This window comes from Myxocyprinus asiaticus, chromosome 5, assembly GCF_019703515.2.
Source record: "Myxocyprinus asiaticus isolate MX2 ecotype Aquarium Trade chromosome 5, UBuf_Myxa_2, whole genome shotgun sequence".
Taxonomy (NCBI): Eukaryota; Metazoa; Chordata; class Actinopteri; order Cypriniformes; family Catostomidae; genus Myxocyprinus; species Myxocyprinus asiaticus.
Genome location: NC_059348.1, coordinates 35,130,991 through 35,155,802, shown reverse-complemented (window position 1 = coordinate 35,155,802; position 24,812 = coordinate 35,130,991). Strand labels below are relative to the sequence as shown.

General features: G+C 39.0%; 1 protein-coding gene across 3 annotated transcripts in view; it reads left to right on the top strand.

Moving 5' to 3' along the window:
* The first annotated feature begins 440 nt into the window (after positions 1–440).
* Positions 441–24,812, top strand: part of LOC127441427 (SWI/SNF-related matrix-associated actin-dependent regulator of chromatin subfamily D member 3-like) — a 31,608-nt gene continuing 7,236 nt past the window's right edge. Inside the window, exons 1-8 of one of the 3 annotated variants that reach the window (XM_051698854.1) lie at positions 441–710; positions 7,220–7,407; positions 15,473–15,562; positions 19,691–19,733; positions 21,742–21,864; positions 22,024–22,146; positions 22,495–22,590; positions 24,361–24,462. In XM_051698854.1, coding sequence (XP_051554814.1) covers positions 699–710; positions 7,220–7,407; positions 15,473–15,562; positions 19,691–19,733; positions 21,742–21,864; positions 22,024–22,146; positions 22,495–22,590; positions 24,361–24,462 — 777 coding nt within the window. In that variant the 5' untranslated portion in view covers positions 441–698. The remainder of the gene's footprint in view (positions 711–7,219; positions 7,408–15,472; positions 15,563–19,690; positions 19,734–21,741; positions 21,865–22,023; positions 22,147–22,494; positions 22,591–24,360; positions 24,463–24,812) is intronic. The other 2 variants (XM_051698855.1, XM_051698856.1) reach the window with 2 other exon arrangements.

The window sequence follows — 24,812 nt, the reverse complement described above, 5'->3', positions numbered from 1 at the left end:
GTGGTGTGTACAGGGCTTTACATTCTCTTCAATGGGTTGTACTCTTGTTGTTGGTGGTGGTGGTGTTGATCATTCAGCTGAAGAAACAAATGGCTTTCAGAAGACTTAAAACTCCAGAAAACACGAGTTGTGAAAATTATGTGATCTTGAACCTTGATACAGCTTTATACAGTACATGCCATTGAAGAGACTGTAAGTCTATCCCTCACAGCCTCGTTTTCATTCCAGCAAATATGTCTCTACTCTGAATAAGGTCTATATATATTTGAGACTCGCTGAAACCCTTTAATTTTAAAATGGAAAAACATCCACCTCTTTTTTGCAGTGTTAGGCCTATTCGAGTGTGAAAATGCAGCTCCCCTAGTGTTAAATGAATTGCTTATGGAAATCTACAGGCTGCAGGCTGCATTCCACCATTGACTGTAGTTTGACGACGGTCCCTTAAAATCTTCATTGAATCGCTTGTGTCTGACGATCCCCGCGCCTGCGCAGCGTCGTCTGCTGCGCTCACCGCAGCCAAAGCCCGACTGAAATCCCAGACACGGGGCCTTCCTCGCCAGCATCCAGCAGTGATTCCCAGGGGAGGGGGGCAGTATCCCCCAATCTGTCTGGAAGAACGTAGAAGTTGCCGGACACTGGCTGCTTGTAATTCAGTGTTTTTCCTCTTCAAGTGAACTGCGAGCATCAAACTTGAAGCGATGGACAGAAAGGTAGGATTAAAACGCCATCGCATCGGTCACAGCGTCATTATCCGCCTCCATCTATTTCAGTTTAAAGCAAATCCGTTTTCATCTATAATTTTAAAGGGTTTCTGTGTAAACATTATCGTACATGTTGCAAACAGTCTTAGCACGAGCGCCCTATTTCAAGGGTTATGCAATTATAATTTTGTCATTTTCATGCATTGATGAAGTTGACTGTTTTATGAGATTACAAACAATAATGTATTGTCCGACGCCTGTCAAATGAACTATCACTGTCATGCATTTGTTATTTGCAGGGAATGTTTCTCTGCTTGTCTAAATTGTATTATTCAAAGCTGTCTGTTGTGACCCATCTGACTACACTGTTTTGAATAGCACATCATTAACATGTCTCATGATTAAGGTTGCAACCTAATACAGTAGTCTGTATCAAAACTTCTGATTATGGACGGTTGATTTGATCTGGATGTTCTTGTAACTTTATGACCTCATTATCATGTGTAACATATGGAGCTGCTGATGAACGTTCTTGTTTATTTCAACATATGGTCTGCATTGTGTCTACGTACAGCCAGACAGTATTGTTTTGGTCTGACGGTATTGTTTGGAATGCTGAAGTTTGTTATTCCAGTGGAGGCCTATCCACAGGAGCACTGTTGAATCCTGTCAAGGAAATGCGTGCATGTTTCATTACATCCGTGGATTTGGGCAATCCAGCAGAATTTCTTCAGCAGCTACTAGGCTATTTCAGTGTGCCTTTCTCTTCATAGATCATGTAATCTTATAGCAAGATTGTTTGTGAAATTAGAAATAAATAAATATGTAAAGTTAAATGCAAATATTTATTAATAGTAGAAGTATTGATCTTTGCAGCACTGGTGGATCTGTTCTGCTTGTGCGCATGGACAACTGAGCTCCTTTGCTAAATCTGTGATTGCCCCCACCAGCACCCCTTTTACTCTGATTGAATAGGACATTGAGTCTTTATGGGGGTCCTTAAAGGGGGTCTTCTACTACGGGAAGCGATTTGAACTCAAGATATTTCTTTCTCTGCATTATAAGATGTATTTTAAAAGACTTTTTACTAAAACAATTAAAAAAAAATCACTTACTCTCAGTGCAAAAGTTTTTCTTTCGTCGTACTGACATTTAGGTGTCGGCGATATAAGCAAAAATGGATATAAAATGTATATCTATACATTTTTGGTTGATAATACATATCGTGATATACACATTTTGATGGAAAGTGATTAAAAAACGTATGAAAGTAAGTAAAAATAATGAAAGTTCCTTTTTGATTTAAAACCATATCTAAAGTAATAGCAGACTTGTCATGATATGCCAGACACAACAGTATGACATTATTTACATATTTAGGTGGATTTTAACACTTAAATGCACTCTTATGTTCTTATATCTTTAGAATATGACACTTATATCTATAACAAATGGCTCTACAAAATGCCATATAGTGTAAAAATGTAAAAATATTTTCAATACAATAAGAAAATAATAGAATAAAATATATTTTGAAATATTTTTGTTTTATTTTTCATAAATCAAAGAGATAACGCAACAAATCAGCACAATTCTAGAACAGGTTTCATGAATTTCACACTGAAATTTCATGAGACTCAACTGGCTGTCAAACATATTGAGCTACACATAAGCTACACATAAGTTAGAAATAAGTTACATATATGTATTTTCTCAGACACTTATTGAGTCTGAATAGATGCACAACTTACATTATTTGAATAGTGCACCCAAATGACAATAGTCATATCACACTGTTCATGTGTTGCACTTGCTATAGTTTACTTTGATGTTGTTTCTTCATCAAATAGCAATGTCAAATGTACAGTAAATCAAGTCGATCACTGAAACATCAGTGCCACCTTCAGTAAGAAATGATATGTATGTGGGGGTTTGTTTTTTTAAATATCAGGGTAATAAAGTAAATTCTTCAGTTTCACAGATTGTGACTTACCAATTGCTAAACTTATAAACAGAATGAAATTATTAGCATTTTTGAAAAATCTGTTAAAATGATGTACACATGAGATATATATTAAAGATATTTTAAGATTTAAACATTTCAGTTTCATAACAAAATTTCATAAAATTAAATTGTGTAATGTGTAACAAAATTAAATTAATACAGCTTAAAACATTTAGTTTAAGTTTTATTTTATTAAAGATTACTTATTTCAATTTGATGGATTTTTTCTTTTTTTTCTTTTGTGTATAAAGAAATGCCACTTTATTCTACATATGGTGCTAGGTGCACATTCATGAGCCGAATATTACTCGCTAACACAATCTCGCTAATACAGTGACATCGGAAACTGAAAACATTTACTCTTGCGTGATGCAACATCTACACCGTTATGTGACAGAAATAATACTGAATGCACCTTCAGTAGTAAGAAGCTTTTCCTGCAGTAGCTGCACGTCATTATTCGCTTCTATTACCTCATTCTATTAATGTTGGGAGTGTCTGTGAAATTTAACTAGCCAATATCTTCTGAATGCCCAGAGATGTACTTTCATTAATTGCTTAATTATTTATTGACACATTCAGCATCACAAATACACCGATCAGCCACAACATTAAAACCACCTGCCTAATATTGTGTAGGTCCCCCTCGCGCCGCCTAAACAGCGCTAAACAGAATAGCATTCTGAGATAATATTCTTCTCACCACAATTGTACAGAGTGGTAATCTGAGTTACTTTGTAAGTTCGAACCAGTCTGGCTATTCTCTGTTAACTTCTCTCATCAACAAGGCATTTCTGTCCACAGAACTGCCACTCGCTGGATGTTTTTTGTTTTTGCCACCATTTGGAGTAAATTCTAGAGACTGTTGTGTGTGAAAATCCCAGGAGATCAGCAGTTACAGAAATACTCAAACCAGCCCATCTGGCTCCAACAATCATCCATGCGATTATCTAATCAGCTATTCATGTGGCAGCAGTGCAGTACATAAAATCATACAGACACAGCTCAGGAGCTTCAGTTAATGTTCACATCAACTATCAGAATGAGGAAAGAATGTGATCTCAATGATTTGGACCATGGCATGATTGTTGGTGCCAGACGGGCTGGTTTGAGTATTTTTCACTCAACCATTCAAATCTCTGAGAGTAAAAACACATGCCTGCATAGTTTCACTAAGCCCTTGCAAGTTATTGCTCTAGGCAAGGTTAGTCATTCAGACTTCACCCTGATGCAATTCTCAGACTTAACCAACTGTGAGAGCACACGGGCAATTTATTGAAACATTACCAGCCACTGGCACCATGACGGTATTTAGGCAGTTGTGCCTGCTATGTTCCTATACCCTCACTACTTTCAGTTGAATTCCACCAGTTAGCACACTGGTGGTCCAGCGAGGGCCCCCTTCTCAGACACCCATCCATTCCCAATCCAGAGTCTGTGAGGGAAACTACACTAAACAGAGCGAGAGAGAGAGAGAGAGCTGGACTCCGGCCACACGTGGACATGCTTAATAAGGGAGAGAGTGAAGAAAAGGAATGTCAGAGTGAGGAAAAGGAGGGAGGGAGCACTCTCTTTTGGAGGAGAGGGAAAGTGAATATTGATGGAAGCAAAATATAGAGGCAGAGGTGCCCAGGATTAGTGGAAACAAAAGAGAGATTGGGAAAAAGTTTTTTTTATAAATGGACATTGAAGGTTCTGCTGGTGGAGCTTGCAGTGTGTGCTGTGTGGCTTTGCTTACGGAAGATCTAGGATGCAGCAGATGTTCTTGCTCATTTCAGTATGAATTTTTAAAAGAAAAGGAGGAGGAGGAAGAGGGATTGTAGGAGAAGTGGTGAAAGGGCATTGTTTTTATAGCATGAAGGAGGATAAGCAACGAAAGAGGGCAGCCGGAGCTGGATCGTCACCCTGTAGAAGTATGAGAGAAGAGTGTGCGGTAAATTTTGGTGGAAGAGAGGTGAAGGATGCTCTTTTGGTGTGTGTGCAGCCAGAGAAGGGTGTGTTGCAGGAGCGAGCAGCATCGCATATTACAATTTGGATCTGTTGTTTTTTTCATCAGTGAACGTGTAATGGAAGAACAGCTTGGCTGAAAATGCATTTGAATGTGTGTCAAGATGTTTACTGTATGTTTACTGTAAAACTTGTGCATTATTTGAGCTGAAAAGTTGTTTAAAATGTCATTTTTACAGTCGTTTTAGGGTTTGTTGAAATTACATCGTCATGGTTACGAAGTTGTAAAATTGGCTATCCACATTTTTCCTGAGCAACCACTGGGCAGTCCCATGATGATTTTAATTGCCTGCTTTCTGTTTCTGGTCTCCAGACACAGTGTAAAAACTACCAAAACAAGTGATCCAGATGGAGGATAACAAACATTTGAAGTGTTATTTTGAGTAAAAATTAATTTTAGTCTCAACTTGTTCAGTTGTTGACTGCCATAACAACTCAAAGTAGTTGATGATATTAACATAACTAACCCTGGACCATCGCTTCATGACATTTACACACTTAAGTGTGGCACTGTCAAAAACAAAACAAAACAAAACAAAAAAACAGTCATCCCGACTTTATGAAGTATCAGCATTATAGAGCCACATGTTTTTTGACAATTTTTACAATGTAATACTTTAAACTTCACATTATCCGCTAAAAATATAGGCTGATGTGAGTGAAAACACTGGAGACAGGAAATTGAAAACAAGCAAATCGTGGAACACTTCCGCGTTCAGGAAAAAGGTGGATAACTTTCAGAGAAAAGGTTAGTTAGCGATTTTTATCACACTAAAATAATGTTTACACGCATATCCTTTATGTCTTGTGGCTATACTTTTGAAATAGTGAGTATTTTAATGTTCAAAAATGGACTCCCATTCACTTCCACTGTAAGTGCCTCACATGGAACCAAGATTTAGATTTTTTTTTTTAAAGAAGAGGAACGAGTTAAAATACATTTTTGTGTTAATCAATGTTATGCCATAAATGCTGTCAATTGAGCTTAACTTGCATTGAACCTGGAACATTCCTATAAAAATGAATGAAAACTCATTTCAAACATGTGTAACCACTGTCCACGATTAAATTAAGATTAGCCAATTAGTTTTTTTTTTTTTTTTTTAGTGTAGCTTTAGGAAGTAGTTTCAGGTAATAAAAAACTTTTTCATGGTTTCCAAATGAGAGATTTCTCTCTGCTTATGCCACTGATTTGCCATGTTTGAAAATATATTTGGAAGGAGTTTTTAAACATGTTATAGCTTGGTTACCAAGCTGCAACTTTCAGAGCTGACCTTCTGACATAAGGTTAAAGCTCACAAAGCCATTACCATAGGTTCACATTTTCAAATGTCATGATACAACCACAGTGAGTAAAGAGATGTTTGTATCTCTAAACTGATTTGGATTTAGGGATCGTTCACCCAAAAATTACAATTGTGTCACATTTAATCACCCTCATGTTGTTCCAAGCTCATATGACTATTTTTCTTTCATGGAACAAACAAGGAGATGCTAGTAAGCAGAGGCTGTCTTCCTGTGTAACATCAGCTAATGTGTTCGTTGGAAGAATGAAAGTCATACAGGTTTGGAACAACATGAGGGTGAGAAAATGATGAGGGAGAGTAAATGACGACATCATTTTCCTTTTTTGGTGAACTATTGCTTTAGAAAGTGTCTCCCCCCCCCCCCCCATGTGCCCTGAACACCTCAATTGTGACACTGAGTGGCAGGGATTGGTAGAGGCATGCAGAGACATGTATCGGCACTGCTTTCCATTTCCTGCTGCATCCACATGTTCACATCCCACTGCCTCTTCACTTAGATGTTCTGAGATTGGACCTGGCCTGGACACCCCTGGAGCTTGGCCTACTTTGAGAAGTGATGATTGGATCATGAGGGTCTCAGCACCATGCGGGAGCATCTCTGGCAGAGGTGTACTGTACCCGCACTATAGGGAGGACTGACGCTGGGGACTTTGGCTCACATTCTGGATGTTTCCACAAGTTTGGTGAACATCCAGAGAGTCACAGTGACTTTGTGAATTCCTGCCATTATGAGTAATAAACAGCAGACATCAGATCTCCTCTGCAGAACATATACTGAACTGAGAAATAATAACAAGACAAATACAAATATGTTAAGATGATTTTCAGTGTCAGTGTATGGAGAGGTCATCTCACTTTCCAAAGGAAATTCAATTCAATTCAAATTTACAGTGGGGTCCAAAAGGCTGAGACCACTAATACAAATTGTTGTCATTACAAACAATTTGAGTGAAGAGTGGAAATGAAAAATAATAATTCTTATGTCTCCTTTTTGCTTTAATGATAACATGCACTTGTTTGTGCAAGTTTGTGCCTTGTCCTTTAGTATTAGTCTTGTCCAGTGTCCAGAATGAATCTGTATTGTGTGTTAGAGATATTTATAGTATACTTCCTAAAACATGTCAAGTGAGTTCAACAAAGAAATATGATGTTGGTATCTGACCCTTTAGCCTACTGTGGCATGTCTCTTTTCCCTGCAGCGTCCAGGGATGACCTCAGGGGCACGGATGCCCCATCAAGGAGCTCCCATGGGGCCTCCTGGACCTCCATATGGAGGAACACCACCGATTCGGCCAGGGGTGTCCAACCCAGCCCTAGACCCCAACAGAAAACGGCCTGCCCCGACCCAGCCTGTGCAACCTCCCCCCAACCAAAACCGTCCCAGAAAGTGAGTGGTATTTGGCATCTGATCAAATAGTTCAACTTTGACCTCTCACTTTTTTCAGTTGACTTGAGATCAATGCACACAACAGACATACAATGGCCAACACAGAACATCAGCTAATGTGCGTTTTTCCCACGGCCAGAAAGTAAACTGCACTTGTCAAGCAATTTGTGGGGTGTTTAATGTTTCATAGTTTTCTCATTGCTTCTCCAATGATTTGTCAACAGCAGTTGGCAAATATAGCGGCATCTAGTGACTGGAATATGTTATGTCTGTCTAGTGCAGTTGCTGTAACTTTTCCTTAAAGGGTTAGTTCACCCAAAAATTATTTACTTACCTTTAAGCCATCCCAGATTTGTATGACATTCCTTCTTGAGCAGAACCGAAGAGAAGATTTTTATAAGCAGATTTCAGCTCATTTCAGCTCTGTTTTATACAAAGCGTGCGCTTTTGACTTCTCGTGTGAACGCGCCATAGCGCTTATGTCACTGATGCGTCGACTGCTGGCAGGAAAGGATTTTTTTTTTAAAGTTAATAACGTTTTAATTACCTATTTGTTTTTTACACAAACCTATCAATTTGCTACAGAAGACATTAATTGATCGACTGGAGTAATGTGGATTATTTTTTGCTGTCTAAGGGTGATTTCACACTGGCAGTTTAGTTAGAAACAGAGCACGGTTCGCATGAAAAAATGGTAATGTGAAAGCTGTCATGCGGACCGGGGAGCGCACCATGGTACTGAACCCGAAACTACCTGTAGGAGGTGGTCCGAGTTCGGTTGCAATGGAACTGTAGCGCGATTCGTGTGAATGTGAAAGTGAATCGGGTGCGCACCCGTTCAGGAAGTAAAGTAACATGTGCATGCGTTTTAGCCGATGACGACATCATTAGTTTTGACTAATAAATATAGGGTATAATAGGAGATGACAGTGGCGATAACTTCACCTTGGACATGAGTGTAAGCGTGCAGTGTAAACAAAGATGCAAATGAATTCCTTGCAGTCAGCTGTCTCCTCAAAATACGCTGTTTGCGAGCAGCAGCAATCCACCTTCCCCTGGACATCTGATGAGTTACGCCATAAAGTGCACATATATGCAGTTGTGGTTCACTCTGCTGTGCATGATGGCACCAAAATAAAAAAAATAAAAAAAAAGTATGATGAGTCGCGTTGTGTTCTCCATGCGTGTTTGTGATGACGTAAAATGAATGCAAATGGACCGGGGTTCGATAGAATCAAGTGAGTGTGAAACCAGACCAACGCTGCGGGGGGGGCACCGGGAACAATCGCACTCAGAATCAGACTGCAGCAAACGTGCCCAGTGTGAAAGCCCCCTAAATATGCCTTTTGGACCATCAAACAGCCAGCAGCCTGATGGCACCCATTTACATGCATTGTATGGACCAACTGAGCTGAAATGTGCTTATAAAAATCTTCACTTCAGTTCTGCTGAAGAAGGAAAGTCATACACATCTGGGATGGCTTAAAGCATAGGCGTAGATTTAGGTAGAGATGGCAGGGACATGTCCGGACCAATATTCAGACAAGAAAGCCACATACAGAATACTACTATACAAACACATGCCAGAATGGAACAGTCTGGTGAAGGTGCAGTCACAATGAAATTTAACAATAAATATCTGTAAAACAATTAGTGAGAAAGATATAAATAACCTTGAACAAGGGATACCATTCTCACCCATGGTAACTAAGCGACCCTTGTCATAACATAAAATGGCATGATTAACATTAATCAGACCTTGAAACATAACAATGATTTAAATTCTTTTTAATTATTACTTTTAAATATTAATGAATAACAACCCCAAATAATCCCCCAAACCTGCACCGACCTCATTACTTATGGAAACACAACAGCCAATAGCAAGTCCCTAAGCAAAAAATCAGACATTGGTCGAAGCAGCACATAAACAGCATCACATGGCACCTGTTAATTTTCTCAGCGCTGTTCAGGATAATCATAGTCGTTAGTGATTACTGCATGAAGATTTTTTTTATATATAACTTTCTGGCAATCACACAGAATTTATTTATGTATCTTAGGTCCAGTCCTTGAAATTAATACATTTAACAAGCATAGTTTTGCGTATGGCCCAAAAGAGGATTCTGCTTTTATGCCTGCTTGAGGAAGTTGAATTTAAGTGACTCACTGTTAGATAATGAGGTGGAATAAACGTACAGGATTTAAAACGCAAGTATAACTGGACGAAGAAATGAGTGCCATCCCAAATTAAGAACGTTAGAGTCAGTTGTGCTGCAGGATATCACAGATTAACTTGCAGTGAAATAATTTTCATGCATTTACCCATAAAGTTTATAAAGATGTAAGGAGCAGAAAATATGTTTCTGGTACAGTGCATCCGGAAAGTATTCACAGCGCTTCACTTTTTCCACATTTTGTTACGTTACAGCCTTATTCCAAAATGGATTAAATTCATTATTTTCCTCAAAGTTCTACAAACAATACCCCATAATGACAACATGAAAGTAGTTTGTTTGAAATCTTTGCAAATTTATTAAAAATAAAAAATGGAAAAAAAATCACGTACATATGTATTCACAGCCTTTGCCATGACACTCAAAATTGAGCTCAGGTGCATCCTGTTTCCACTGATCATCCTTGAGATGTTTCTACAACTTGATTGGTGTCCACCTGTGGTAAATTCAGTTGATTGGACATGATTTGGAAAGGCACACACCTGTCTATATAAGGTTCCACAGTTAACAGTGCATGTCAGAGCACAAACCAAGCCATGAAGTCCAAGGAATTGTCTGTAGACCTCCGAGACAGGATTGTATCGAGGCACAGATCTGGGGAATGGTACAGAAAAATTTCTGCAGCACTGAAGGTCCCAATGAGCACAGTGGCCTCCATCATCCGTAAATGGAAGAAGTTTGGAAACACCAGGACTCTTCCTAGAGCTGGCCGCCCGGCTAAACTGAGCAATCGAGGGAGAAGGGCCTTAGTCAGGGAGGTGACCAAGAACCCGATGGTCACTCTGACAGAGCTCCAGCGTTTCTCTGTGGAGAGAGGAGAACCTTCCAGAAGAACAACCATCTCTGCAGCACTCCACCAATCAGGCCTGTATGGTAGAGTGGCCAGACGGAAGCCACTCCTCAGTAAAAGGCACATGACAGCCCACCTGGAGTTTTCCAAAAGGCACCTGCAGGACTCTCAGACCATGAGAAACAAAGATTGAACTCTTTGGCCTGAATGGCAAGCGTCATGTCTGGTGGAAACCAGGCACCGCTCATCACCTGGCCAATACCATCCCTACAGTGAAGCATGGTGGTGGCAGCATCATACTGTGGGGATGTTTTTCAGCAGCAGGAACTGGGAGACAAGTCAGGATCGAGGGAAAGATGAATGCAGCAATGTACAGAGACATCCTTGATGAAAACCTGCTCCAGAGCGCTCTGGACCTCAGACTGGGGCGAAGGTTCATCTTCCAACAGGACAACGACCCTAAGCACACAGCCAAGATAACAAAGGAGTGGCTACGGGACAACTCTGTGAATGTCCTTGAGTGGCCCAGCCAGAGCCCAGACTTTAACCCGATTGAACATCTCTGGAGAGATCTGAAAATGGCTGTTCACCGACGCTCCCCATCCAGCCTGATGGAGCTTGAGAGGTCCTGCAAAGAAGAATGGGAGAAACTGCCCAAAAATGCGTGTGCCAAGTTTGTAGCATCATACTCAAAAAGACTAGAGGCTGTAAATGGTGCCAAAGGTGCTTCAATAAAGTATTGAGCAAAGGCTGTGAATACTTATGTACATGTGATATTTTTCTGTTTATTTTTAATAAATTTGCAGAGATTTCAAACAAACTTCTTTCATATTGTCATTATGGGGTGTTGTTTGTAGAATTGAGGAAAATAATTAATTTAATCCATTTTGGAATAAGGCTGTAACATAACAAAATGTGGAAAAAGTGAAGCGCTGTGAATACTTTCCGGATGCACTGTATGTGTGTGTTTCTGTGACGATATTGGCATGTTTGTTTAAACCCTTAACACTTACTTAGTTTACTAATTTTAAACCATGACTTGCACTGCACACACATAAGTAATACTGGCATTATATCTCACTGTGGCCCCCACAGTGAGCCTGGTTTCTCCCAAGGTTATTTTTCTCCATTCACCAACATCTTATGGAGTTTTGTGTTCCTTGCTACAGTCACTTTCGGCTTGCTCACTGGGGTTCTAAATACAATAATTATTTACTTATTAATTTCTATACACAATTTACAATCATATTTAAGCAAACTAAATAATACTCACTCTAAGACTTTATAGATATTACAGTTTCATTTTTTGTTAATGCATGATTTTCTATAAAGCTGCTTTGAAACGATGTGTGGTGTGAAAAGCGCTATACAAATAAAAATGACTTGACGTGTGTGAGAGTCGAATGCTCCATTCTCCCCATCATTTTTTATCTTTGACACTTTGCACATATAACTTTTTATTTTAGTCCATCGTTAGTTATATTTTCATTTGTTTAATGTTGAATAACATTTTACAGAATGTCACTTCATGATACAATTTTCTCGATGCACTGTAAATCTTGTTGAAAACAATAGAACTTGATTTTGAAACATGAATCTTATGTTTGTCGCATTGAATATCGCTGCTACATTATCAATCAAGTTTATTGCATATGGCATTGTGCCACTGTATCATGCAGCCATTGGTCAGTTCTAAACCAAAAAAGTCTGGATAATATTTAATATGGTGAGGCAAAGAAATAGGAAATGAGACATTTTATATTAAGAAATAATTTTATTTTGTCTATACTACCAGACTGAATGCATTTTCTTAATACCAACATTTAGAATATTAGCCTGATATTAGCCTAACCCTAACCCTACCAACTTTCAAACCAGTCCTACGCCCTTGGCTTAAAGGTAAGTAAATCATGAGAGGATTTTCATTTTTGTGTGAACTAACCCTTTAAGGACCCCATTGAATCATTTCTCATCAGCAATTGGGTACCTGAATTAGGTTCCCTTATTTCAGTGCAGTCAACACTTCGCTCTCCATTCACTCCCATACAAACTCATTTGAACTTGGGAGACTGGAAATGCAAGCTTATGTGACTTTCTGCTGCGTCAAAATTTTACGTTTGGTGAACTCTGATCTTCAAATGCAGATGCTTGACCAATAGAAGATAAAAACGTCATACCTCTTGGCTCAATACAAAGAATACATATTTCAATGCTGAAAATGAGTATTAGTAAAGCAGTAGTATATTTTTACATTTTGAATATAATATTATTTGCTATTTGAGATTTATTATTATTAAAACCAGAAGCCCTCATGCATGACATCATATCCATTAATAAATTTTGTGGACACAAAGTCTAGTGTTACAGCCTCTTGAGAGCAAGTTCCATTCAAAAGTGAGCACCTCTATACTCTTCTTACTCAGGAGTGCATTTGAAGCGAGAACTCTTAAGGGTACAGGGCATTACTCTCTCTTATTTGACTAGTTTGTACAACCTATACAAAGACGAATGATACTTTATTTTTGGAATTGGACTGTTACCTTGACTTCAACAAAAATCTTGTTCTTACCCATTAACATTATTGTAGCCAATAAAATGTAGTGTCGAATATTGCCTCTTTATGTATTGTTTAATAAAAATTGTTTATTGTCTCTCCGTATGGAGTTAAAAAAAAGCACATGAAACTATGTAAGGAATATTTCCCGCTTGTAGTCCTTGGGTACACAAAAGCAATTGAGGAATTTGGTCTTAAGTAAATTCTTTAAAAATTGCCCCCCAGGTCCTGGTAGCTCAGCGAGTATTGACACTGACTACCACCCCTGGAGTCGCAAGTTCGAATCAATCAAAATCAAATCCCTTTATTGTCACTCAACCATATACACAAGTGCAGCAGTGGGTGAAAGTCTTGGGTGCAGTTCCAAGCAACATAGCAGTCATGACAGTGATGAGACATATGCCAATTTACAATAAACATCAGATTTACACAACACAATTACATATCTAATATACACATAATTACACAACACAATATACAAAAAATAATATACATTGTACAGTATACAATACACACAATAAAGAATACACAGACACACAATATAGAATACACAGTATACAAAAAAAAAATAGTATATATAAAATATACAGTATGTTGTATTGTGCTGTATTGACATTCAGGCTGTTGGTTGATGGTCAGTTGCCAGTGTGTTGTTAAGAGAGAATATAATTTATGACTGTACAGTGTAAGATTAATAAGAATTCAGGGCGTGATGAGTGACTCCAGCCAGGTCTCCTAAGCAACCAAATTGGCCCGGTTGCTAGGGAGGGTAGAGTCACATGGGGTAACCTCCTCATGGTTGCTATAATGTGTGGTTCTCACTCTCGGTGGGGCGTGTGGTGAGTTGTGCGTGGATGCTGCAGAGAATAGCGTGGGGATTGTCTCTGCGGTAATGCGCTCAACAAGCCATGTGATAAAATGCGGGGATTGACGGTCTCAGACGCAGAGGCAACTGAGATTCGTCCCCGCCACCTGGATTGAGGAGTCACTACACCACCACAAGGACTTTTGGGCATTGAAAATTGGGCATTCCAAGTTAGGGAGAAAAGGGCAGAAAAAAAAATTGCCCTCCAGGATCACATGTTCACAAACAGCAAGATTCATTTCTCAAAATTAACAGCCTTGTGGAAGGGACCATCGTGAAGGGATTCCATTGCTCACTTTCATTGCTAATAACGTTCCCTACCCATAGTGCCTTCAAAGGCATAAAATTATGTTTGAATGGAATTCATTGCCCCCTTAGATTTACCTCAAGCCCTTGCCCTGACAGACAGCGAAACGATCCAGGGGCACTCTGCCCTCGGACTGATGGTGAAATGATCAAAGTTGCGCCCACTAAACATACAAGTGCCCAATCAAAGATCACATCCTAGTACTGGCCCTGTTTTAAAAAAAAGTTTCAAACAGTTCCCTTCTTTGTCATTTGTCCAAAAAAAAAAAAAAATTCATAACTTGTGTCAGTGCCAAATTAATGTCATTGGTTTAGCCAATTATGTTATGTCTGGCCCAGTTGGGCTACTTAAACAAACAAATTGCAATGCTTTTTTGGTGTCACTAATTAAACACTTCACCATTAAAAATTATAGACTCTGTATTATTAAAATACAAAGCTTAGGAGCATACATCATTAAAGGAATATTCTGGGTTCAATGCAAGTTAAGCTCAATCGACAGCATTTATGGCATAATGTTGATTACCACAAAAATTAATTTCGACTCGTCCCTCCTGTTACAGTGAGGCACTTACAATGGAAGTGAATGGGGGCCAATAAAAACTGTTTCAAAAGTATAGCCACAAGATATAAACAATATGTGTGTAAACATGATTTTAGTGTGATAAAATCACATACTAACCTTTTCTGTATAAAGTTCTAGCTAATTTTACCACTTCGTTGACATGTGGTGTTGTGGTGGCATAGTGGGCTAAAGCACATAACCGGTAATCAGGTTGCTGGTTCAGTCCCCACAGCCATCACCATTGTGTCCTTGAGCAAGGCACTTAACTCCAGGTTGCTCCAGGGGGATTGTCCCTGTAATAAGTGCACTGTAAGTCACTTTGGATAAAAGTGTCTGCCAAATGCATAAATGTAAATGACAATGTAATGTCAACTAACCCGAAACCCTAAAATGACTGTAAAAATGACGATTTGAATAACTTTACAGTAGAATAATTAATGTAAGTGCTTTTATAAAATTATAAACTTCACATTTCTGCCTTAAAACCCCCACGTTCACTTCCATCGTAAGTGCCACACTGTAACCTTGATTTTTGCTTTTTTTTTTTTTTTTTAAGAAAAGGAGGGACGAGCTGAAATAATGTTTTGTGGTTACCAACATAATGCCACAAATGCTATTGATTGAGTTTAACTTGAATTGAACCCAGAATATTCCTTTAATCTAAGTGCATTCTGGGCCAGAGTTTAGTCAACTTGCAACACTGTTGAAGTTACTAACTAGACGTACCCTAAATCCCATCAACCTATAGGAAACCACTTGGATTTCCTTCAACAAGTGAGATATCTGCAAGACAGATGGACATGAGAGAAGCCCAGTCAGATCCTCCAGCTGGATCCAAGTAGGCCCTTTATTCTGCTGCATGTTAGTTTGATAGTTTGTGATGGACATGCCCCTGCCTGATTGGATTGTTCCCGTTTGAAGCATCAAATCTCACTGGCCCCCTATTTCCTCCATGCATGTGTTCACTAATGGTAACATCCAATATTTAGCTTCCTCACGGCATTCACAAAAATGCTCGCAATAGTCAACATGACTTGAGAATGAGTGTTCTGTTCCTGTGCATGTGAGAGAGAACATGCAGTTACGGTTTGTTAGCTGTGTGTGCTAGGTTGCATGAGCCTCTTGATAGAGCATCAGTTTTTAACAGATTTCCATCTATTCCAGGCTTTTCTGATGATACTTTTCATGTTAAAGGTATAGTTCACCAAAAATGGACATTCTGTGTCATCCTTTACTCACCTTCATATTGTTTCAAAGCTGTATGACTTTCTTTCCTCAGTAGAACACTAAAGAGAACATTTGAAGAATACCTCAATCTTTTCCTAATGAAAGTAATATCATTGAGGACTCAGGTGCCAAGCTCCAAAATGACAAAAAAAGCACCAATAAAGTGGTCCAAACATTATGATACAACATGTGTGCTATATTTCAAGTCTTCTCGTCCCATATGATATGATAGCTCAACATGATCATTGATCACACAGGAAGTCAGCATGCTGTTTCCAAGAGTTTCAGTACACTAGGATCGGCCACATTATGCCGACTCGCTGACGAGCGATCTCCTATCATTTTTGCATCGACTCCAGTGTGTTTAACTTTTTCCTTGTGGCATGACCAGAAGTGCATTGCATCAGCAGCATGGGAGACCTGGGTTCGGATCTCGTGTTGAAACCAGGAAGTTATCATGTTTGCATAATCAGTGACGAGCGCGATTTGGAGGTTACAGTTTTACCCCTAACATTACATTTTGACTGCATTTATGGTTAGGTTTTGGTTTGGGTTGTGGGGTACAGTTTATAAAATATGCATTTGTCTTCAGTATATTTCATCCTGAACTCACTTTTGGCACACCTCCGTGGACATTTCATCTGGAAAATGGAGTTCACATGTGCCCATACGCCCAACAACACTTACCGCTTTGGCCACTGGGGGAAGTGTTTCCAGTTTCGGTAAACACAGACTGATTTTAGGTGAAGAAAAGTCAACCTACTGTTTCCTATTTTACTGTGAGATCAGTCTGGATAACTTTGCGTGAGAAACAAACCAAATAGTCATTTTGCACCTATTATCTTGACATTTTCACAATCATCGTTGCATTTCCAGGAGTTCATGAGAGAAGTAGTGATGCGTGATTTGTGAACGAATCTTATCTTCTCAATAAATCTGTTGAACAGTTAACATAATTCATGTGAATGATTCGCTCATCATTCGGCTTGATCTGTTTCTCGAGTTAAGCTCATTGACTCAATTAACTGATTGCAGTGTTTAACAGCTCAGTGGAGGGGAAGATGTTGAGTGAACAACGACTTAAATTTCAGTTCGTTCCTCACACATACACTATCATATGGCTTAACCTTGTGCGACCATTTAAACAGACTCCATTCAGGACACTCTGAGCTGTCATTAAAGGGTTAAACTTTTGCCACACAATGTCATGTGACAAAACAACATGGCGCCGATCTCAGTGAAGTTTGTCTTTGGGAGAAACGCCAAAAAAAATACATCTGGTAAGAAACCTCATTAAGTTTTACATTGAAACCTTTTGAGTCAAAATACTAGAGTCTCTAGTTTCATCCGATATGCGATTTTTGAAAATGTCATCAATTTATTGCGAAATGGCACGCTGTTAAACACAGTGACCACTGACGTGGACTTTAAGGGCTATTTGTCCTTTAGAAATTCTATATTCACTTTGCATTATCACATTGAGAGTTCATGTGTTCATCCAAAAGCTGAAAAATGTTGCTTTCAGAGGCTATATGAATTTCATATTGAAGTTAGGATGAAAAAAAGGTGCATTTCGAACTGTTCTGAGACCAGTGAGCAGACAGACAGCACACTGGAGGTTAAGTCATTCACTAAACAGGGAGCAAGGCAGTATCCTGTAGTATCCAAACTTCCAACCACTAGTTAAATTTTCAGGTTGCAGATTATGTTTGCACCACTCAACATGCTTCACAGACATGATACAATGGTAATCAGAACATAGATTCAGAATTTATGATGCAAAATTTTATTTCAACACGGCTGGTAGTGTTTGGATGATGCTGGCCATTACTTTGAATCAGAATTAATTATGCAAATTTCTGACTGGTAAAATACTTCAGCACTGGCTGTCACTTGTTTGTTTGACAGTGTAAATAGAGAACATTGAGATTGTAACACAGAAGTCAAATCAAGTCAAATCATTTTTATTTGTATAGTTTTTTTATTTGTGCTTTTCCCAATACACATTGTTCCAAAGCAGCTTTACAGAAAATCAGATGTAATGTCTGTAATGAATAACCAAGACTCCTAAAAACATAAACAATTTGATTTAAAAAATCTGGCTTTCTATAACTTGGTATTATTTAAAATTTCACAACTTAGTCCCGCTGTCCTCATATGAGGACATACATTTTTAGAAAAAACGATTTGCTCTTCAGAAAAAAAATGTATTTTTTGCATGTTTATTAGGTGCTAGCTAGGGAAATGGAAAATGCACACAGCAGTCGTGCTTGGGTCTCAGGAGCTTAAAAAGACTTGGAATTTAGCAAACAAGTTGTACATACCACTTAAATTGTGCTTGTTTGTCATGTTGACACCTCCAGTCCTCATTCACTTTCATTATGTGGAAAAAAGTGCCCAATATATTCTTCAGAAATTCACATTTTGCGTTTCACAGAGAAAGAAAGTCAAATGGATTTGGAATGGCATGAATAAGAGTGAATAATTGCAGTATTTTTGTGTTCTTTTCAGTAAACTACCACCCCCATTTTAGTCACCTGAATGCATTAATTATTAATTGAAAGCTAAAATACATGTATATAGTATTACTCGAGGCATTCACCCTCATACCCCCCACCACATCTCTGTCTCCACTTCTCCCAGAGGAACAGTGTGGCTTGGGGTGGACAATGCAGACCATGAGAAAATTTATAATCGAGGGGGTGTGGATGTGAATGTGGATAGACATTTCCTGCTCTGATGGGTCATTTGTTCCTCATCTCTGGTCCTGAGGAGCTCCCAGAGTGTGGCATGTCTGTCAATGGAAAAAAGTTTCTTCACCAATTGATAATATGCATCATGTTTGGGGTAGAGGAGGGACGGGTCTTTCTGAAAGAGGAAGTAACTTGGATGCATCTCAAATGATTGGTGCACAATTTGTGGTCCAAATGGATGCTGTGAATGTCCTGACATTCAGAGGTCACCAAACGGGTGTATTTTCAGAAATATGGTCTGCAAAGATCTGGATCGTTCACAAATGAGACTAAATTCAATAACTGAGACAGCCAGATTTATGTGAAAGGTGAAAATTGACATTTATGCATTCACAAACACGCTTAAAGGGATAGTTCACCCCAAAAATGACAATGTTATCATAATTTACTCAGCCAAGTCTTTTTTTCTTCTGTGGAACACCAAAGAAGATGCTTTTCCATACAGTGAAAGTGGATGGTGACCAGAGGCTGTCAAACTCAAAAATGACAAAAAAGCACAATATAATCTTGCAACTCGTGCACTAAATTTCAATCGTATATTCAGTCATACTAAAATTGAAGGTGTTATTCATTGTAAATCTTTTCTTGAAAATCTTGCTTGACGGCTGTGGTCACCATTCACTTTCATTGTATGGAAAAGAGCAGCTTGGACACTGAGCTATAAATAACCCCTTTTGTGTTTCACTGAATAAAGATGTTCATTCACATCATAAATTATGACATAAATTTAATTTTTGGTGCACTATTCTATTGAGGATTCTTTCAAATGTGTATTTTTTGCAGCTTCTGTTATATTTTTCTCCTACTCTCTCTCCTGATCACACACACACACACACACACACACACACACAGCTGGAAAAACGTCTGGATGGGTCCCAGTTATTCAGCAGATGGCCCGTGGACTCTGCTATCAGTCACCATAGTAACATGCTTTCTCCCTCTCTTTCCCTCTCTCTTTCTTTTTCTCTCTTTTCCCCCATCCTTAGTGCCAAGAAAAGAAAAATGGCAGACAAGATTCTCCCTCAGAGGGTGAGCTTCATCACAATGGCTTTTATTTGTGAATCTCCTTTTGTTTATTCATATATTGATTTTCTGTGGCAAGTTAAGAGTGTGGTCGCATAGTTCAGGTAATTATGCTGGTTGCTTTTTTTGGGGGGGCAAGAAAGTAAAAAGGGTGAGTAAGAGGGGTCCAAAGACTGCTCTTATATTTTTGGTGTTCTCTGCGGGTGTAAAAGGGCTTGATTCCCAGGGATCGCCATGGCGTGTGGTTGCAAGACTAATTTAGGTGAATTGCCTCCAATAGGATGTGACTCAAAGTAATATGCCACAAAGAAATAAGAGGCAGGAGTTAATGTGTGTTTTTGATAGTGGTTTCTAGAGTACATTGATGTGAAGGGTGTAAAACACATGGTCAATATCCTCTCAGTGTCTTTGTAGCCTTTTTAACAAGCAAACTGTAAGATTTTAATTTAGTGTGATGGGGTTTGTGAATGCTGGAGGTCACTTGGGGAAGAGAGAATGATGCAGCGCAGTGGAAATCTTCAGAGTTACAATTTTTCTGTGCATCATGCATGGGCATACATGATTGCTTTCAGTAACAAATAACAATGGAGAATCAGAATGCCAAACAGTCGTTGAGTCACATGTGGTAACCTCCTCGTGGTCATGATTAGTAGTTCTTGCTCTCAATGGGGCGCGGATCGTGGAGAGTAGCATGAGCCTCCACATGCTGGGAGTCTCCACGGTGTCATGCACAACGAGCCATGTGACAAGATGCATGGATTGATGGTCTCAGAAGCGGAGGCAACTGAGAGTTGTTCTCCGCCACCCGGATTGAGGTGAGTAACCGCGCCACAAAGGTTTTCATTTAAGCTTAACTTGTAGTGAACCTGGAACAGTCCTTGAAAAGAATATCTTGTTAATGTATTATAAACAAATACTTTTTTCAAAATGTAGTGAAATTTGGATAAATATTATGTAAAATAGTACAATAGTGTTCATTTAATTTCAGCATTTGTATGTACATATGATTTGCTTTCATTATATTGCATTATATGTATATTAGCTTCATATTGGTCATCAGCCACTCTAAATATTGGAATTTGCAATTGAAAAACTCATATTGCTCAACCACTAGATAGGATATCTCTAACTGTCGAGATATAAATCATTTTCAAAATATTTAAAATGCTGTGAAAATGTACACACTGAAGATGGAAATGTGTGTCAATATCGATTTATTTATAAAGCACAATTAAAAACAACGACAGTTGACCAGTGTGCTGTACAACAACAATTGCAATATAAAAAATATAAAAGGTATACAAAATAAATATAGCTATTCAAAACAAGATCACAAAATATCTATGACTGATTTATAAGCTACTAGAAAAGAGAGATGTTTTTTTTTCCTCCCCAATTTGGAATGCCCAATTCCCAATGCGCTCTAGGTCCTCTTGGTGGCGTAGTGACTCGCTTCAATTCGGGTGGCGGAGGACGAATCTCCTCCCCGTCTGAGACCGTCAATCCACGCATCTTATCGTGTTGGTTGTTGAGTGCGTTACCGCGGAGACATAGCGTGTGTAGAGGCCCACGCTATTCTCCGCGGCATTTACACACAACTCACCACGTGCCCCACCGAGAGCGAGAGCCACACATTATAGCGACCACGAGGAGGTTACCCCATGTGACTCTACCCTCCCTAGCAACCGGGCCAATTTGGTTGCTTAGGAGACCTGGCTGGAGTCACTTAGCACGGATACGTTTTTAACTTTGACTTGAAATCGTGTACTGTTGAGCATGGTCGCCACTCAGTTTCAATCTAGACCTAAGTTCGTAACCACAGCTTAAGCAATAAGCAAGTTGTTAACTTATGCAAAACTGAGATTAATGATGAACTTGACAGTTTAGGGAAAATGATGTTTAAACTATATCATCAAACTGCTTTGAAAAGCATCTTACAATTAATTGACTTATTGAATTGTTGCAAGAGCTGATTGCAGAGTTACTTGTGTACATTACAATGCCTTTTCATTAGATCCGTGAACTGGTGCCAGAGTCCCAGGCATACATGGACCTCCTGGCTTTTGAACGCAAACTCGACCAAACTATTATGAGAAAGAGGGTGGATATCCAGGAAGCCCTCAAAAGACCAATGAAGGTATGTGTGCATTATCATTCCAAGACAGGAATGACTTGCAAAAGCTGAATGGTGATATTTTTTGTGAGAGTACACATTTTTTACATAGTTAGCGATGATTCATACAGCAACTATGAATATGAAGAATTTGAATTCAACTCAGATTGTCCTCTCTTGTAGCAAAAGCGAAAGCTTCGACTGTACATTTCAAACACATTCAATCCTGCTAAACCTGACGCAGAGGACTCTGAGGGCAGCATTGCATCCTGGGAGCTGCGTGTAGAGGGCAAGTTGTTGGATGATGTAAGCACTAAGTTTACATTCATAATCTTACCATCTGTTCTATAATTCAGAGTTGTGTTCATTTGTCGTGATCATTGTTATTATAATTTCAAATGTCTTACTATCCTGCATATCCCAACACATAATTTCTGCTGTATACAGTTGTGCTCATAAGTTTACATACCTGTTGCAGAAGATGTAAGAAGCATTGTTTAGCATTTAAAAAAAATGTCTTTTAAAAAAAAAAAATTATGATAAACATCTGCAAGGGAAATGTAAATTATTGAGCAGAATTGTAGATGTATGTTTAGGCTTGTTTGCATTTGCAATTTAATTTACATTTTGCCTTTTACTTCCTGTGCACTCTAGCCTGGAAAACAAAAGAGGAAGTTTTCATCTTTCTTTAAAAGCCTGGTTATTGAGCTGGACAAGGATCTGTATGGCCCTGACAACCATTTAGTGGAGGTGAGAAATAACTCACTCAACATACAGTGAGAAACGGCAATAAAACGATTGCTGTACCATCTTTTTCATTCACTCTTATCAAAAGCTGAAAGTGATTAATGTGAGACTCTCGAGAGGCCTCTTTGCATTTCAAAAAAAGTTGAGGAAAGTAACTGAGGGCCAAAAGATGTCACCATTGTTTACGCTTCAACAAACATCTGCTGGCCTCTACTGTGTATCAAACCAGAGTGGAACGCAATAGAAAAGTCAATGTCATTATGTAAAGTTCAGTTAACCATTTTTCATGTAATACATGTCTTCACAGTCTCCAAAGCAACGGGTTACATAAGGAAGATGCTCATGACGCTGTGGAGTGATGACACTGCAGCCCAGCACAGAGCTTTGGGCAGCATTAGCAGGAGAAAAGAAATGCATTTGTGAAGACAAACACTTCTAAAACCTCTTACAGTGCACAGAATTGTAGAGTCTTTGTCTTCAGAGAGTGCATTTTACTCTATTTTAGGGAGAAGCCATTGGGCCCAGGTGCTATTCAGGCAGACTCAGGCATTATTTACATTACACAGGGGAACCATCCCAGCTGTCTCACACACTTAATATTTATGGACTTTGTGAGGAAGATTCACAGAGTCTGCGGCTCTCAAGGAGTGACCCTCATGTCTTTTACCCATTCCTATGGTGTGCTTTTCCATCCTGCCGTGGAAGAGATGCGAGGCTACGCACAGAGCATTTGGGTTTATTCTTTCAGCAGCTCTTTAAACTGTCCTTGGTGACTATGGGTTTTCATTGCGGCACACACAAGATTGAGGCATGTGATAAAAGAATGATTTACCTGTGGAGAAATGCAGCATTGAAAAAACCTCCAATGTCAGGCAAAACTAATTGAGTTGAGCTGTGAGTCATTGCCATTATGCTGTGTCTTTCAAAGACTGGCAAAACATGCTGTGGTTTTCAGGTAAATGGAAGCGAGAACACACAAAGTGCACAATCATTTTATTCAGTCTCCCATATGAATGCATTTGCCTTGCATAAACGTCACATAAGCAGTCCAGAACAATTCATGCATATTTTTTATTGTTTGAATGTTTGTCACACTCTCAGTGGCTAAAGTACATGTAAAGTTGCCACAAGGGCTATATCTCAGTAACTATAAGGTTTTGAATCAAAAGTCAAATTACAAAAATGCCTGATCAGTTCACTTTTTTATTGGGGTGACATGTATTTTAATGGTTATAAATGTATACCAATTAATAAAGTGTAACATTTGTCGGACTAAACAATGGTTTGATATTTTAGGACGTCACCCATAAAATTTTTGCTGTTCATAAAGTGTGTTGTGTTTCTTAGTTGCTTGATTTTGCTGAATGGCATATAAAGGCTGTTTAATTGCAGGTTCCATTATGACAGTTTACCCCATGTATTGTGACAACATGCCCCAATATTGGGGCAAGTTGTCACAAAAGTTAAATGTGTGTTCCGTGAACTTTATCGTTTTTCCTGGGTAATAACAATGGAAAAAGATCAAAGCAAAAGTAACTTTTAGTAGCCAAGACCTACAGTATCTACCCTACCTTGAGAAATATTTAATAATAATTCATTTGAGTAAGAAATGAGACCACAAGCCTCAGTTTTCCCCATCTGAAATTGCAGTACACTTCAATTTACAGTTTACAGAGTGCAGCTTGATAGTTTGACTTGATTTGACTTTTCCGTGGAGTGGTTTTATAAAGTCCTCTATTCAGATGTAGTATACTGTATGTTTTATCCTTACAGTGGCACCGCACACCTACAACCCAAGAGACAGATGGCTTCCAGGTGAAAAGGCCTGGCGATGTGAATGTGCGCTGTACCCTGCTGCTCATGCTGGATTACCAGGTGTGTGCAGGAATGCTGGATTATTATAAAATACTGGAATTGGATTACCGCCGGAGGGTTCTTTAGGGGACATTCACACAGGACATGTACTTGCATTTAAAAACAACAAGACGCAGCACAGCGAAGTGGAACAAAAGCAGGTGTCTTGAGACATGCTTTTAAAGTTTAACCTGTTCTAAATTGACATGCCATTTTAATGTCATCAAAATTTGGCAAAATGTATCACAACACTCAAAGACATGTTTGCACCAGGGTGTGCTGAGTGACTCCAGCCAGGTCTCCTAAGCAACCAAATTGGCCCAATTGCTAAGGAGGGTAGAGTCACATGGTGTAACCTCCTCGTGGTCGTG